Source organism: Manis javanica, chromosome 1 (assembly GCF_040802235.1).
Source record: "Manis javanica isolate MJ-LG chromosome 1, MJ_LKY, whole genome shotgun sequence".
NCBI lineage: Eukaryota > Metazoa > Chordata > Mammalia > Pholidota > Manidae > Manis > Manis javanica.
This window is the reverse complement of record NC_133156.1, coordinates 162629515-162645273: the sequence shown is the minus strand read 5'-3', so window position 1 is coordinate 162645273 and position 15759 is coordinate 162629515. Positions and strand designations below refer to the sequence as shown.

Genomic DNA, 15759 nt, shown 5'->3' with positions numbered 1-15759 from the left:
AAGTGGGCGCACGTGACGTCGCGCCCGGAGCGCCGGGTACGTAGCGGGAGGGCAAGTTGGCCTGGCGGCTGCTGGGCCCGGCTCAGCTGCCGGGAGGAGGCGGCGAGCTAGACAGGACCCGGGTGGAGGCACAGCGGGGCTCAAGGTGAGGCCTCCGCTCCGGCTTGCCCGCGTGCTATTTCCTCCGGCAACTCTCGGCTCAGCGTCACTCGGACCCCGAGGGGCCACACCTGGGTCCGGCTGTCCGGCCTGCGGCAGGGTTGCCAGTTAAGACGCCCAGTTCCGGCTGAATTTCAGATAAACAAGTGTTGTAGTATGTCCCGCGCAGTGTTTCGGACGTGCGTATACTAAAAGTTATTCCTGCATCCGAGATTCAAGTGTAACGGGGCGTCCTCCTGTGTGTTTATCTGCGAAGTCTGGCAGCCCTGCCCGCGGCTCCGGGCTGGCGGGGAGCAGCTGGGCCGGTCGGGCGCAGCGGGCGTCGCGGAGGCCTGGGAAGTAGAGCCCGAGATTGGGCTCCGGGCGCCGGGGCCGGACGGTGACCTGCGCTCACCTGGCTTCACACTGGTGGGACCGGACTCCCACGTGTCATTTTCCTTGCTGACCTATTAGGGAGCAAAACAGTATAAATCTGAGTTTTGTCTTTAGATCACACTGTAGTGGACGAGTTGCTTGTGGGTCAGGTGCTGATGGACCTCTGTGAAGAGGCCCTTTATTTTACCCCATCGGAGACATTGTGATTGGCTTAAACAAGAGCTTTCCCCTAAAGGCTTGATGGCTTAAGAGTACAGAATTTTGAGCCAGTGCCTGAGTTCGAATATTGGCTCCACCACTCTCTGTCTACTCATGAGGGGGTTAATTACCTTCCCAGTGCCCACTTCCCCTACTCTGTCTGTCTGTCTCTCAGCAGTAGCTACCTGGGAGGGCTGTCTGAAGATTGAGGGGGGTGAAGTGTGGGAAAGGTATGAACCCTGTGTGTTAACGATGGTTCAAAAGGGCAACCGCCAGTTCTCCAGCTCCAAAACAAGCCTCAGAACCAACTCCATTCATTTTTGACCCCTGGCTCTTCTCAAGGATTGGGGTAGAAATGTAAAGTGCCCTCCCCTCTAAAAAGCTCAGAGGAGGGGTGCTAGTAGCCAACAGTTTGTTCATATTACTTATAAAAGAATGTTTTTCCTTCCATCTAGGAGGATGTTACCTAGTATTTCAATGAATTCCCCAATGCAGGGGAACGGAGTGTTGAATTCCAGGGATGCAGCAAGACACACTGCTGGGGCAAAACGCTACAAGTACCTGCGAAGGCTTTTTCGTTTTCGGCAGATGGACTTTGAGTTTGCTGCCTGGCAGATGCTCTACCTGTTCACTTCCCCTCAGAGGGTTTATAGAAACTTTCATTATCGAAAGCAAACGAAGGATCAGTGGGCCAGAGATGACCCTGCTTTCTTGGTCTTATTAAGTATCTGGCTCTGTGGTAAGTAACAGTTTACCTGCAGTAGAGTTGAAAGCGCAAATTGTTTCAGATTGGACTTGTCATTTGGAGAATCTTTTGTTAGAAACGTGTTGTGCGTCAGAATTTGGGGATATTTGAAACTGTTTCTTCCTTTCTGAAGTCTCAAAAATTTCATAGAAAAGAAGACTGTATTCCTGGTTCTAAAGGTCCCAGGCAGAGTAAGGTGCTACCAGGGAACTTTGAAAAGGAGAGGACAGAGTCATTCCATGTCTTTTAACTACAATGATAAGTAAACTGCTACCCAAATGCAAACTTACTGTGAAAAGGAATATCAGGATTGGAAATTGCATTTCACAGTCAGACAAATCCAGAGTGAGAGCTCTGAAAGCACTAATGTGAACTTCAGAAACCACTTTTAAATTCTCCAAGTGTAGTGAAAGGGTACTAAACTACCTTTAGGGTGTTGAAATGTCTTAAGATTTTTTTCACCTTTGTTGGACTTAAATATGTGAGTGCCTTTTCAGTAATGGTGGTATTCTAAGTGCTGGGCCTACCTGGAGAACCACAGACGAGACAGGGGCCTCCTCAATAAACTTAAAATGTCTCAGTGGTCATTCTGTGTTCTGAGATGGTTTACATCTCTTAATTACATACAACACATCTTTGGGGTTTTGTTTACATGATGGAATCACCCACTCAACTGTGGGCATCTGAACTGTGCCCCATATCCCCAGAACCTAGCAAAATGTCTGAATGATCTTGAATGAATCTTCCTTTCAGTGTCCACTATAGGATTTGGCTTTGTGCTGGACATGGGATTTTTTGAGACGATGAAGCTTCTTCTTTGGGTTGTATTCATAGATTGCATAGGTGTTGGTCTTCTCATATCAACTTTAATGTGGTAAGTACCATAAGTTTGGTTTTTCAGACACTGCTGTGCAGCCACCATTTGCTTGCTTTAGAGATAGAGTAGCTGATAGAAACTGAGACAAGATAAATAAACTGAAAGCATAAATTTTGTCTGCCAAGATTATTATAACTTGTCCTTCTGTGTTGGTACCTGTATCAGAAAGTACTCTGAGGCATGGTCTGTGTTATCAAAGTGCAGCAAATAAGAACTGAAATAATGATTATATCAGACTAACAAAATCTGATTTTGCAAAAATACTCTGCATTTAGCCAATTCTGCTTAAATTGTCTGGATGATGGCATCATTTTTGCTGCATTTGTCAGTGGATCACTTCCAGATGTCTAAGATCTAGAGGGTGATTTCATGGAATGTTACTTTAAGTCTTTGCCATTAAATGAAGTCCACTTGGGAAGGGACTTTTTTGGTTAAACCTGGTGCCTTCCTGCTCTCACACACATCCACACACACACAGGTTTTGTTGAAAGGGGTCTCAGTCTGACTGCAACTTTGTCTGGGTTTGCCTTAACAATGGAAGTGTCCTGAACATAAATGCAGTGTTTGGTTTTTCAGTGTTCTCACAGATACAGTGCTCCTGGGTGGTGGGTAGCATGCTGGGTGAAGGAAATGAGGCAGGTGAGCTCAGTGGTTGAGTAGGGTGGGTGGTTATTGTATATCAGAGAAGACACTATGGGACATTGCAGTCAGAGAGACCTGGTTCAAATGCCAGCTCAGTCATTTACTGTGTAACTCTTAGTCCCAGCCACCTCTTCTGGGAAATGGCATCAAATATCTATTTTGTCAGGTATTTGAGAAGATTGTGGTAGGAAAAGCACCTGCCATATAGTGAGTACTTAATAACTGGTAGCTATTAATAGTTTAAACAAAATTCTGAGACTCTAATCTCTGATGGTACCAACCTTTTATTTTCCTTTGTACAGTACAGGCTTTTTATGTACTAGGTAGTAAGTGCTATGCATCATTAATCTAATTCTAAAATCTGGCCTAAAAATAATGCTGCTAACTAATGTAAGTCACATATTCATTATCAAAATATCCATGAAAAACATGGCATATGGAAAAATTTCAATGAGTAAGCCTTTCAAAGCAGTAGTTTAGTTTGTAGCAGTCATTGTGCTGTGCACGCATCAACTCTGGGAGGCCACAGAAACCCATTAATCCTAGAGTATAGTACCGTTAGTATGAGTCTGTGTTACAGCCTGAGTTAAGTAGAAAAGGACTGAGTAGGTATATGTACATTTTTTTGAAGTATACTTGATATACGATATTATAATGGTTTCAGGTGTACAACCATCATGTGATTCAGTACTTGCATGCATTTTGAAATCTTCACCATGATAAGTCTAGTTACCATCTGTCACCAGATAAGGATATTACAGTATGATTGACTGTATTACCTATGCTGTACTTTCCATGACTTATTTTATAATAGGCAGTTTGTACCTCTTTAGCTCCTTCACCTATTTTGCCCATCTACCCCACCCTCCCATGGCAACCACAGTTTGTTCTCCATGTTTATGAGTCTGTTTTGTTTTACTTTTTAGATTCCACTTAAAAGGGAATCATATGATACCTATCTTTCTCTGTCTGACTTACTTAGCATAATACCCTCAAGGTCCATGGTTGCATATGGCAAGATTTCTTTTTTTTTTTAATGGCTGAGTAAATACTCTATTAATGTATATGTATCACAATTTTTGTATACATTCATCTATCATTGGCCAATTACAATTACAAACTCCCAATTATATATATATAATTTTTTTATACATCTATCATTAGACACTTAGGTTTGCATCTGTATCTTGACTATTGTAAATAATGCTGCCATAAACACAGGCATGCATATATCTTTTCAAATTAGTGATACTGTTTACTTCAGGTAAATTCCCAAAAGTGAGATTACTGGGTCTAATGGTAATTCTATTTTTAGTTTTTTGAGGAACCTCCATATTGGCTATACCAGTTTACATTCCTACCAACAGTGCACAAAGGTTCTCCCTATTCTCCACATCCTTGCCAACACTTGTTATTTCTTGTCTTTTTTGGTACTAGCCATTCTGACTGGTGTCAGGTGATATTGTGGTTTTGATTTGCATTTCCCTGATGGTTAGTGATGGTGAGCATTCTCTTCAAGTCTGTTGGCTGTCTGTATGTCTTCTTTGGAAAAATGTCTATTCAGGTCCTCTGCCCATTTTTTATTGGATTATTTATTTTTTTGTTTTGCTTTATATGAGTTCTTTATATATTTTGGATATTAGCCCCTTATCTGATGAATTATTTGCAACTATATATTCTCCTATTTAGCTGGCTGCCTTTTCATTTGGTTGATGGTTTTCCTTTGTTGTGTAGGAGTGTTCTTAGTTTGATGTAGTGTCAGTTGTTTACTTTTGCTTTTGTTGTCCTTGCCTGAGGAGACAGATCAAAAAAACATTGCTAATCCCAATGCCTGAGAGTTTACTGCCTATGTTTTCTTTGAGTTTTATGGTTTCAGGTCTTATATTTAGGTCTTTAATCCATTTTGAGTTTGTTTTTATATATGGTATGAGACAGTGATCCAGTTCCATTCTTTTGCATGTAACTGTCCAGTTTCTCAACACCATTTATTGAAGAGTGTCTTTTCTTCAATGTATATTCTTACCTCCTTGGTCATATATTAATTGGCTATACAGGCATGGGTTTATTTCTGGTTTCTCTATTCTGTAACTGTTTTTCTTCTGGTACCATACTGTTTTGATTACTGTAGCTTTGTAGTATAGTTTGAAACCAGATTGAGATACTTCCACCTTTGTTGTTCTTAAGATTGCTTTAGCTATTTGGGTTTTTTGTGGTTCCATACAAATTTTAAGATCAGTTGCTCTAGTTCAGTGTAAATAGCCATTGCTATTTTGATAGGGATTGCATTGAATCTGTAGATTGATTTGGATAGTACAGCCATATTAACAATATTAATTATTAATATCCATGAACATGGAATAGCTTTCCACTTCTGTGGGTCATCTTCAGTTGCTTTCATCAATGTCTTAAAGTTTTCAGAGTACAGGTCTTAACCTCCTTAGTTAAATTTATTGCCAGGTATTTTATTCTTTTTGATGCAATTGTAAATGGGATTGTTTTCTTGATTTCTCTTTCTGCTAGTTTATTGTTAGTATATAGGAACACAACAAATTTCTGTATATTGATTTTGTAGGCTGCAACTTCACTGAATTCATTTATTAGTTCTAACAGTTTTTTGGTAGGGGCTTTGTAGAGTTCCCTATATATAGTATCATATGTCATCTGCAGATAATGACAATTTTATTTCTTTCTTACCAATTTGGATGCATTTTATTTCTTTTTCTTGCCTGATTGCTGTGGCTATGACTCCCAGTACTATCTTAAATAAAAATGATGAGAGTGGGCATCCCTGATGTTACAAGAAAAGCTTTCAGCTCTTTACCATTGAGTAACATGTTCTCTGTAGGTTTGTCATATCTGGCCTTTATTATGTTGAGGTATATTTTCTCTGTCCACTTTGTTGATTTTTTTATCATGAATGGATACTGAATTTTGCCAAATGCTTTTTCAGCATCTGTTGAGATTATCATACAGTTTTTCTCCTTCCTTTTGTTTATGTGGCATATCACATTGATGGGTGGATATCAAACTATCCTTATATCCCTGGAATAAATCCCACTTGGTTGTGGCTAGTGATCCTTTTAATGTATTAATTCTTTTGAATTCAGTTTGCTAATATTTTTATGAGGATTTTTGCGTCTGTATATTCATCAGTGATATTGGTCTGTAATTTTCTTTTTTTGCCGTGTCTCTGGTTTCAGTGTCATGGTGATGCTGGCCTTGTAGAATTTGGAAGCTTTCCTTTCTCTTCAGTTTTTTGGGGTAGTTTGAAAAGGATCAGTATTGACTCTTCTGTTTGGTAGAATTGACCTGTGAAGCAACTGTTCCTAGACTTCTGTTTGTCGGGAGTTTTTTGATTACCGATACAATTTCATTACTAATAATCGGTTTGCTCAGTTTTTCTATTTCTTGGAAGACCTCATGTTCCTAGGAACTCACCCATTTTAGGTTCTCCAATTTGTTGGCATATAATTTTTTGTTGTAAATTTAACAATCATTTGTATTTCTGTGCTGTCAGTTGTAACTTCTCTTTCATTTATGACTTTGACTCCTCAAGAACCAGCTCTTAGTTTCATTGATTTTTTTTGTCTCTCTTCCCTTTATTTCTACCTTGATCTTTATTATTTCCTTCCTTTTGATAACTTTGGGCTTTGTTCTTTTTCTCCTAGGTGTAGAGTTAGACTGTTTTGAGATTTTTCTTGTTTCTTGACATAGTCCTGTATCACTATAACTTCCCTCTTAGAACTGTTCTTGCTGTGTCCTAAAGATTTTTGACTATTGGGGTCTATTTTCATTATTCTCTTAAGTAGATTTTGATTTTCTCTTTTCTTTGTTGACCGTTTGTTGTTTAATGGCATGCTCTTCCTCCACGTTTGTGGGGGTTTTTTGTTGTTTCTTTTCTTGTCATTAAGTCCCAGGTGCATACTGTTGTGGTTGAAAGGATGCTTGATATGATTTCAATCTTCTTAAAAATACTGAGGATTTTTGTGTCCTGGTGTTTGATCAGTCCTGGAGAATGTTCCATGTGCATTTGAAAATGTGTATTCTGCTGTTTCTGTATGTAATGTTCTCTACATATCTGTTAAGTCCACTGATCTAATATGTCATTGAGAACTGCTATTTCCACATTGATTTTCTGTCTGGATGATGTATTCGTTGATGTAAGTGTGGTAAAGTTCCCTACTATTTATATTGTGTTATTGTCAGTTTCTCTCTTATTTCTGTTAGTTTGCTTTATATATTCAGGTGCTCCTCTCTTGGTTGCATAGAAATTTACAATTGTTGTATCTTTTTGCTTTATTGAGCCCTTAATCATTATATAGTGTCCTTCTTTGTCTTTATTAAAGTCTTTTTTAAAGTCTTTTGTTTGGTATAAGTACTGTTACTCTGGTTTTTTTTTTTTCCCTCTTAGCATGGAGTGTCTTTCTTCATCCCTTCAATTTTAGTCTGAGTGTGTCTTTAGGTTCTCCCTGAGTTAAACCACTCTTTTCCCAAGTTCAGTAAGTGTCTTTATAATTATTACTTTGCATCTTTATCAGATAGATTGCTTAACTCTGTTTCCTTTAGTCCTTTTTCTGAAGTTTTGCCTTGTTCCTTTGATTGGAGCCTAGTCCTGTCTCCTCGTTTTGTGTGATTTTCAGTGTACCTATAAATTAGGCAAGGTGGCTTTCTCTCCCAGTCTTGAAAGTGTGGCCTTGTGTAGTAATGTCCCCTGGATAGGCTTCACGTGCCTGGTGATTTTGCCTGGTTGGAGGCCGGGTGGGTATGGGCCAAGGTGTCTCTACTCTCTGCAGCTGGGGTACACTGACAGGGCTGATGGGGATGAAGGAATGTGGGTTGGGCGAGCCCAGGTGGGTGCCACATGGGTGCCTCCTTGATGGGGGTGCTGGGTCTCGGGTGGGCATATTTGAGTATGGCGGGGTCGGGTCAGAGCTGCCTTGGTATGTCTGGGTCTGGGGTGGGCCTCTGGGCCCTGCTTTCCTCAGCACTTTCAGTGTGATCCCCTGTGCCTCTAATCCCAGGGAGAGTTTCCTGCTGGTTCCCTCGCTGTTTGACGCGTGTTCTAGTTTTGAAAATCTGCCATTTAAAGTGTGGGCTTTTTTCCTGTGTCCTAGGGCAGGCGCTCCTGTGCTGGGGTCCCTCAGTGATCCCTCCCTGCTGCAGTAGCTGTACCGGGGCAGGGTTCCCACTGTTTCCCTGTCACCATCTCTCCTGCCATTTTTTAATGGGATCTCTGTATCCCTCATTGTGCAGGAACTGTTCCTGCAGCCCTCAGATCTTCCTCAGGAGGAATTGCTCTGTATGTGGATACAGATTTGATGAGAATGTGGGAGGTGAGTTCAAGCTCTTTCTGTGCACCATATTGGACCTCCCCTAGGGTTCAGTATATTTTTAAGAGTCCGTATTGTGAATCGTGCGAGGAACTAGAAATGAAGACATGTAATGGAAGTCATCCCAGAGACACCCAGGAACCAGCATGAGGAGGTGTTTGGGGGAGATAGAATACTTGATTCCTGGTACCAGGTGCAAAGGCATGAGGTGCAGAACAGCATGCTAGGTCCCGGGGCACAGGGTGACACTGAATGGCTGGGGAAGAGAGGTAACTAGAGAAATTGGCATTAAGTGCAACCAGAAATTGGCCTTAAGTGCAAAAAGAATTGAACTTACCTGATAGGCTGCATGTGTGGGTTGGGGATGGGGAAGAGCTAGGGTGTTTGCAGGCTTTAAAGTAAGGTAATAAAATCAAATTTACTTCTTAGAAAAAAATCTTTTCTGCTGCAGTGGAGGGAGAGGATCTGGGAAAAGGGCAAGGCTGGATACAGTGACCACGTTCTGCGTGAGAGTAGAGGAGGCCCAGAAAGTGGGTGGTTACAGGAGAGAGAGGTGGACTGGAGCACTTCCTGGGGAAACGGTGTGAGGTGGGGAAGAGTGGAAGGCCGAGGCGTCCTTTGGGATGTTCTGCAAGGTTTTGGCCCAGAAGTAAGTGGCGAGTGCTGAGGACGCATGTTGGATGTGTTGAGTTAGGTGGCTTGTTGAACGTTTGGTGGAAATAAAGGTTCAGTAGACAAGAGGGAAACGACCCTGCACTGACAGCATCTGGGGCAAGGCGAGGGCGTGACGAGCACCATTAACACGAGGCGGGAGGTGAACACTGCCGCTGTCTCTGGGCTCTCAGGAGAGGGCCGAAATCTCAGGGCTGGGTTCTAGGACTCGGACTGAGGACAGAAGCGTGGAAAGCGCCTGCTGACATAGGGCAGTGGGAGGAGGACTACAGACGGGAGCTGTTCAGTGAGCGAGGCGCTTACTCCAGTCATTCCATGGCACGTGTCTTTGGCTAAAATGTAAGATGTTTAGGTAAGCTCCCTGTGGTCCAGCAAAGCAGTATCATTTGACATCGTCAGGTAACTGAGCACAGGACTGTTTTATGAGTGCTGTGCCATGTTCTCCCTATCTTCTCTGGTCTTATTTCCACTACAGGCATAGTATTTTAACTGTATTCCTGAAATGAAATCACACTTTAAAAAAGTCCATTGAACTTCCTCAGCTGTATATATAATACAGTGTCCTTTTTGTTCTTTTCCTTTGAAGATCTGTTTTTCTATTGCCTGAATATTTTACTTTTCCTTCATTTAACTGAACTAGTAGGCCATGCTGTGGAACAGAAACATGAACTTGAATAATTGTCCTCATAGCCATATATGTCACTGGCCACTCTACCTTACCCTTTCCTCCTGATTCTCTGACCTTTTCATAGGGAGTTTGCCCAGGCCCTAGGCTGGGACCTGTTCTCTGTGTTCATCTCTGAGTGATCTCATTCAGGCCCATGGCTTTCAATACCATCACACATGATGACTTTCTATCTCCAGGGTGGATCTCTCCTCTGACCTCCAGTCTAACTAGACTTTCTATACTACTTACTTCATGCTAATAGGCATCTTCAACATAACAGGCCAAATCCAAACCCCCGCATTTACCCTCCTGGCCCGTCCCCCCTTTCTGCAGCCAGCCCCCCTCAGGTAATGGCAGCTCAGTCTTCTGTTTAAGGCAGTCTCTCAGTCATCCTTGACCCTTTTCTTCTCCACATCCAGTACCTGAACAAATCCTGCTGGCTGTGCCCTCCCACTCTGGCATATCCCATGTCAGTGCCTCCATGGCTTCACCATGCTCATCTCCACATGCAACTGTATCCCAGCTGGTCTCTCTCCTCCTGCTCTTGACCCTACAGTCTGTTCTCAGCAGCAAGTCAGACACTCTTCTGGGAATTTCATGGTGACTTCTTAGTTTCACTAAGAGTCAAAGCCAGAGGTCTTAGGTGGCCATGTGCTTGATAAGATCTGGCTCCGTGTTTCTTTTCTGATTTCATTTTCTGCTGCTCTTCTCACTTGTTCCCAGTCCCTTGTCTCCGCCATTCATTCCTCATATGCGCCAGGCACCCTGCCACCTCAGTGCTTGGACTCCCCTCTGCTGGAAGGCTCTGCCTCAGCTGATTCCTGTCACTGCCCTGGGGTCTCTACCCAGATGTCTCTTTCTTTTGAGTACCATCTTCAGCACTGCATTTCAACTTCGTCTTCTCTGTCCTCTTCCACTGCTTTATTTTCCTCCATAGCACCATCTGACATGCCTATTTATTTATTTATGTTTATTGCAGTATAATTGATACACAATCTTGTGTCAGTTGCAAATATACAACACAGTAGTTCTACAGTTACCCCCTTTATTAAATCCTCATCCCCACAAGTGCAGTTACCATCTGTCAACACAGGAAGATGTTACAGAATATTTGGCTATATTCTCCATGCTGTACTACCATCCCTGTGACCAGTTTATATTATGATTGAGAATTTTTGTGCCCTTTTATTGCCCTCAGTTCCCCCCATCCACCTATGCCAACCACTAGTCACTTCTCAGTGTCTGTGAGTCTGCTGCTATTTTGTTCATCTTGTTTTGTTTTTAGATTTCACAAATACATGAAATCATATGGTATTTGTCTTTCTCCATCTGGCTTATTTCACTTAGCATACTACCCTCTAGGTCCATCCATGTTGTCACAAATGGCAGAATTTCTTTCATTTTTATGGCTGAATGATACTCCATTGTGTATTATATGTGTACCATCTCTTCTTCATTCATTTATTGATGGACACTTTGGTTGTTTCCATATTTGGTTATTTTAAATAATGTGGCAATAAACATAGCACATCTTTTTGAATCAGGCATTTTGTGATTTTTTTGAGTAAATTCCTAGAAGTGGAATTACTGGGTCATACAGTATTTGTTTTTAGTTTTATTTGAGGAACCTCCATATTGCTTTCCACAGTGGCTACACCAATTTACATTCCCACCAACAGTGTAGGAAGGTTCCCATTTCTCCACATCCTCACCAACACTTGTTATTTCTTGTTTTTTGGATAGTGGCCATTCTGACTGGTGTGAGGTGATATCTCATTGTGGTTTTGATTTGCATTTCCCTGATGATTAGTGATGTGGAGCATCTTTTCAGTGCCTTTTGGCCATTTGTATTTCTTCTTTAGAGAAATGTCTGTTCAGGTCCTCTGCTTATTTTTATCAAGTTATTTGGGGGTTTTTTGGTGTTGAAGTATATGAAGTCTTTATATTAATTTTGGATGTTAGCCCCTTACTGGATGAATCATTTAGGAATATATTGCCCCATGCCATTGTTCTGTTGATGGTGTCCTTTGCTGCTGTACAGAAGCCTTTTAGTTTGATGTAGTCCCATTTGTTCATTTTTGCCTTTGTTTCCCTTGCCAAAGGAGATATGTCCAGGAAAAGATTGCTTATGTTCAAGAGATTTTTGCCTTTGTTTTCTTCGAAGAGTGTTTTGGTTTCATGTCTTACATTTAGGTCATTAATCCATTTCAAGTTTACTATTGTGTATGGAGTTAAACAGCAATTCAGTTTCATTCTCTTGTATGTAATGCTATCCAGTTTTCCCAGCACATTATTGAAGATGTCTTTTTTCCATTGTATATTCATGGCTCCTTTATCATATCTCAATTGACGATATAAGCATGGGTTTATATCTGGACTCTGTTCCATTGACCTATGCATCTGTTCTGGTGCCAGTACCATACTATTTTGATCATTGTAGCTTTGTACTATAGCTTAAAGAACGTAGTATTCCCAGCTTTGTTCTTCTTTCTCAGGATGGCTTTGGTTATTCAGGGTCTTTTGTGGTTCCATATGAATTTGAGGATTGTTTGTTCTCATTCATTAAAAAACTGTTAGTATTTTGATAGGGATTGCATTGAATCTGTAAATTGCTTTGGGAAGGATGTCCATTTTGACAATACTAATTCTTCCTATCCCTGAGCATGGGATAGGTTTCCATTTATTTGTGTCGTCTTTAACTTCTTTCATCAGTGTCTTAACAGTTTTCAGAGTACAGCTCTTTCACTTCCTTGGTTAGGTTTATTCCTAGGCATTTTATTCTTTTTGATGCAATTGTAAATGGAATTGTTTTCCTGATTTCTCTTTCTGCTAGTTTGTTGTTAGTGCTCTGTTCCTCTTCTGCTTGTGGGCTGAGATTGGGAAACGTCTTGGGTCTCTCTTGATTATGGCTCTGCCACTTTACCTTTCTCTGTGTGGTCTTCTCTTCTCCACCAGGTCTAGGTGGCCTGGTCTGCAGTTGTTTTCAGGGTTAGTTGTATTTGCTTCCTTGGTGTGTACATGCGAGGTTTCTGCCTTGCCTTCCTACTCTGCCGCCTGACATGTACTGATATTGTTGTCCATCTACTACTCCCCCTAGATTGAAGGCAGAGATTTTTGTGTTTTATCGCAGTATCTCTAATACCTGGAATAATGCTTGGTATGTAGAAAGTAGTAAATATTTATAGAATTTTACTGTTATTAAAGATAATTTTAACTTTGTTCTTCAGGTTCATCTCTAACAAGTATTTAGTGAAGCGCCAGAGCAGAGACTATGATGTGGAGTGGGGTTACGCCTTCGATGTGCATTTGAATGCTTTTTATCCTCTCCTCGTCATTTTGCACTTCATCCAGCTTTTGTTCATCAACCGTAAGTAGCAGTTACTACTAAAAATATCATTGAAGAGTCTTCACTGTATGCACTTTTTGTAAAGAGATTCATTGTATGCCTCTCTCCCACAGATGTTATCCTGACAGACACATTTATTGGCTATTTAGTTGGAAATACCTTATGGTTGGTTGCAGTTGGCTATTACATCTATGTAACCTTCCTGGGGTACAGTGGTGAGTGATTACTGTGTTCCTTGACTGAATACATAATGCGTGGTTTAACAATAATACAGTTAGCTTGTATGGAGCACTTACAGGCACAGTCCCAAGTGTTTTAGATGAATTATCTCATGTAATCTTCACGATTATATGATACAGGTTTACTTTTCCCCATTTTTCAAGTAAGGAAACAGGACCAGAGGAATTACACTTGCCCTTGGTCCCACAGCTAGAAAGTGGTGTGGCTGCCACTTTCAAGGGACTTGTCAGACCATACTGACCATCTCCAAGTTACTTGCACAAACCTGTAACCTGTTTCCTCTTGCTCTTCCCCCAGGCTTTCAGGTTCCCAACAGTAAGTAGGTTAGAGGGAAGGAAAGGGTGGGCCTTATGCATGGGGACATAGCTATACAGGTGAACTTCAGTGGATGTAAAACCTTCACCTCACTTGCCATTTTTATCATCACTGTATGGTTCTGTAGATGATCAGAAGATCAGATCACAGAAGATACACTAACCTCAGCATATCTTTGCAAATTTATTGTTAAATCCTGCTGTCAGTTCATTTTTCTTGGTTTAAGTGAGAGAGAAATATATTTAAATTCTTCATTTGTGCTAAGAAATTATCTCCATTAAATAGAGCTGAGTTTAAATCTAGAGATCTCACAATTTATTAGTGTTACATTTTTAGCCTGTCTGTTGTCGTCAGTGGAAGATTAGGACCTTTCTGTGAATACTTACCACTTGCATGCACATATGACTGGCTCCTCTGGTCAGAGCTGCTGTTCTCGCCCACGCTCCCTTTGCTGCTTTGCCAGGGATATAATACCGTCCTAGGATACCGTTGGCTTCTGTTACGTCTTTAAGATGGACTCTTAGAGGCCTCTGAAGCAGTCATAGGTTGAAATTGACCATTTTCAGTAGTTGTGATGTTTGTGTCTAGCTCCTACCTTCTCTTAGCTCTAGATTTGCTTCTCACTTAGCCATTGTGCTGAAATAATCCCTCTCCTGGGTTTCTTCATACCAGGAATAAGCAGGAAGCACAGTGGAGAGTGGCTATAGACAGCATCTGACTAGTTCAAAATATACACTCCTTCTAAGAGCTGTTTTTCAGAATGTTTACTTATTGGTCATATTTCTTTTTAAATTAATTTGGATTTCTTTTCCAGCATTGCCATTTTTGAAAAATACAGTCATTCTTCTCTATCCATTTGCACCTCTCATCCTACTGTACGGACTGTCACTGGCACTAGGATGGAACTTTACCCGCACACTGTGTACCTTCTACAAGTACAGAGTGAAGTGAAAAGGAAGTGAGACTGTTACATTTTAACTGTGTCAGCAGTATTGGTGAAGTGATTTCCTATGAAACTTGTAAATAAACTATCATTGTAGATATTAATGGTGTAAAGTTTGCAAATTTGAGGAAATGGTAACACTATTGTCAAGTACATTCCTTAAAATTAATTAAATGTACATTTCTATAATAAATTTTTTTAAGCTAAAGCATGTGTCTTATTCTAATTGCACATATAAGAATGATGTACTAAGGGCATGAGGAGACTAGAAAGGTAAGACTTTTTAATATGAATTATTTTTTTGGCAGTAGCCATCTGGAGAACATGATGATAATCACATTCCCTCCTGGTGTTGCTGACAAGATTTATCGTCTGCCCACATTTCTAATGGGCTGTATTTAGATAGGCCACATAATCCTAGTCTAACTTTGAAAAGCCTCCTTAACCCGATTTGCTATGAAAGAAACTCCAAAACAAAATACATTAGATTGAAGAGGCTTATGTGCCTGAATAAACACCTGCATAACATTGCCAATCAGTGTTAAGACTAATGCCTTCTTTAGAGACTTGCCAAAAACCACACAGAAGATGCACTCCTGTTTTCTGACTGAAAGTAGTTCAAATAAACTATTATATCAGCATTAAAACTAATAAAAAAAAAACCTTGCTACTCATTAAGTTTTACCTATTTTTATTAGAAGGACTTTTTAAACTTCATTTCAAATACAGGTGGACAGTTGTGGCACAGAACCAGTGAAAAAGGCACAGTCAACGAAACCAGTTAAGTTTGCTTTAATTATAGCAGCAAATTTGGAAGTAATCGTCCTTTAAAAATCCAGCAGGTACCTAAAATATTCGTACAGATATTACCCATTCAACTAGTGAAGACATTGTAAGGAGAATATGTACAGTACATTTAAGGAGGAAGAAAATCTGGTATAACCTGGGAAAACAGCTGCTCAGGCTGCTTCTCCAAGGCATGCTCCCAGGAACATCCCCAATGTGAAGACCTTTGCAGAACAGTCTCAATAAGAATGAATGAAATGTAATTGTTAGGTGTGATCAGCTGATTGCTGAATCTTAGAAAACATTGCTGTCTATACTGAAAAATACCAAATCTGCTGGCAGTGCATCTTACAGTACTGTTGAGACCAGCCATTTTTAAGGCTCAGAATATGTTTCTAAAAGTATTTTCACCTACTTTCAGCAAACACTGCATTTCAAATAAATAATGGAATGCTAATGAAACT

The 15759-nt window shown here is 40.8% G+C and overlaps 1 protein-coding gene across 1 annotated transcript; it reads left to right on the top strand.

The window, feature by feature from the left end:
* Positions 1 to 5: 5 nt before the first annotated feature.
* Positions 6 to 14717, top strand: UNC50 (unc-50 inner nuclear membrane RNA binding protein). Its single transcript, XM_017678867.3, has 6 exons — positions 6 to 145; positions 1188 to 1471; positions 2231 to 2351; positions 12893 to 13032; positions 13125 to 13226; positions 14381 to 14717. The coding sequence occupies exons 2-6, from the start codon at positions 1192 to 1194 to the stop codon at positions 14515 to 14517; spliced, it is 780 nt and encodes a 259-aa protein (XP_017534356.1). The 5' UTR covers positions 6 to 145; positions 1188 to 1191; the 3' UTR covers positions 14518 to 14717.
* The last annotated feature ends 1042 nt before the right edge of the window (positions 14718 to 15759 follow it).

Bases quoted from the DNA above. Each gene is read 5' to 3' on its own strand.
- UNC50 (XM_017678867.3), top strand. From the start codon at position 1,192: ATGTTACCTAGTATTTCAATGAATTCCCCAATGCAGGGGAACGGAGTG. The intron at 2,352-12,892 runs GTAAGTACCATA...TTTGTTCTTCAG, and splicing joins CTCATATCAACTTTAATGTG to GTTCATCTCTAACAAGTATT. The intron at 13,033-13,124 runs GTAAGTAGCAGT...TCTCTCCCACAG, and splicing joins CCAGCTTTTGTTCATCAACC to ATGTTATCCTGACAGACACA.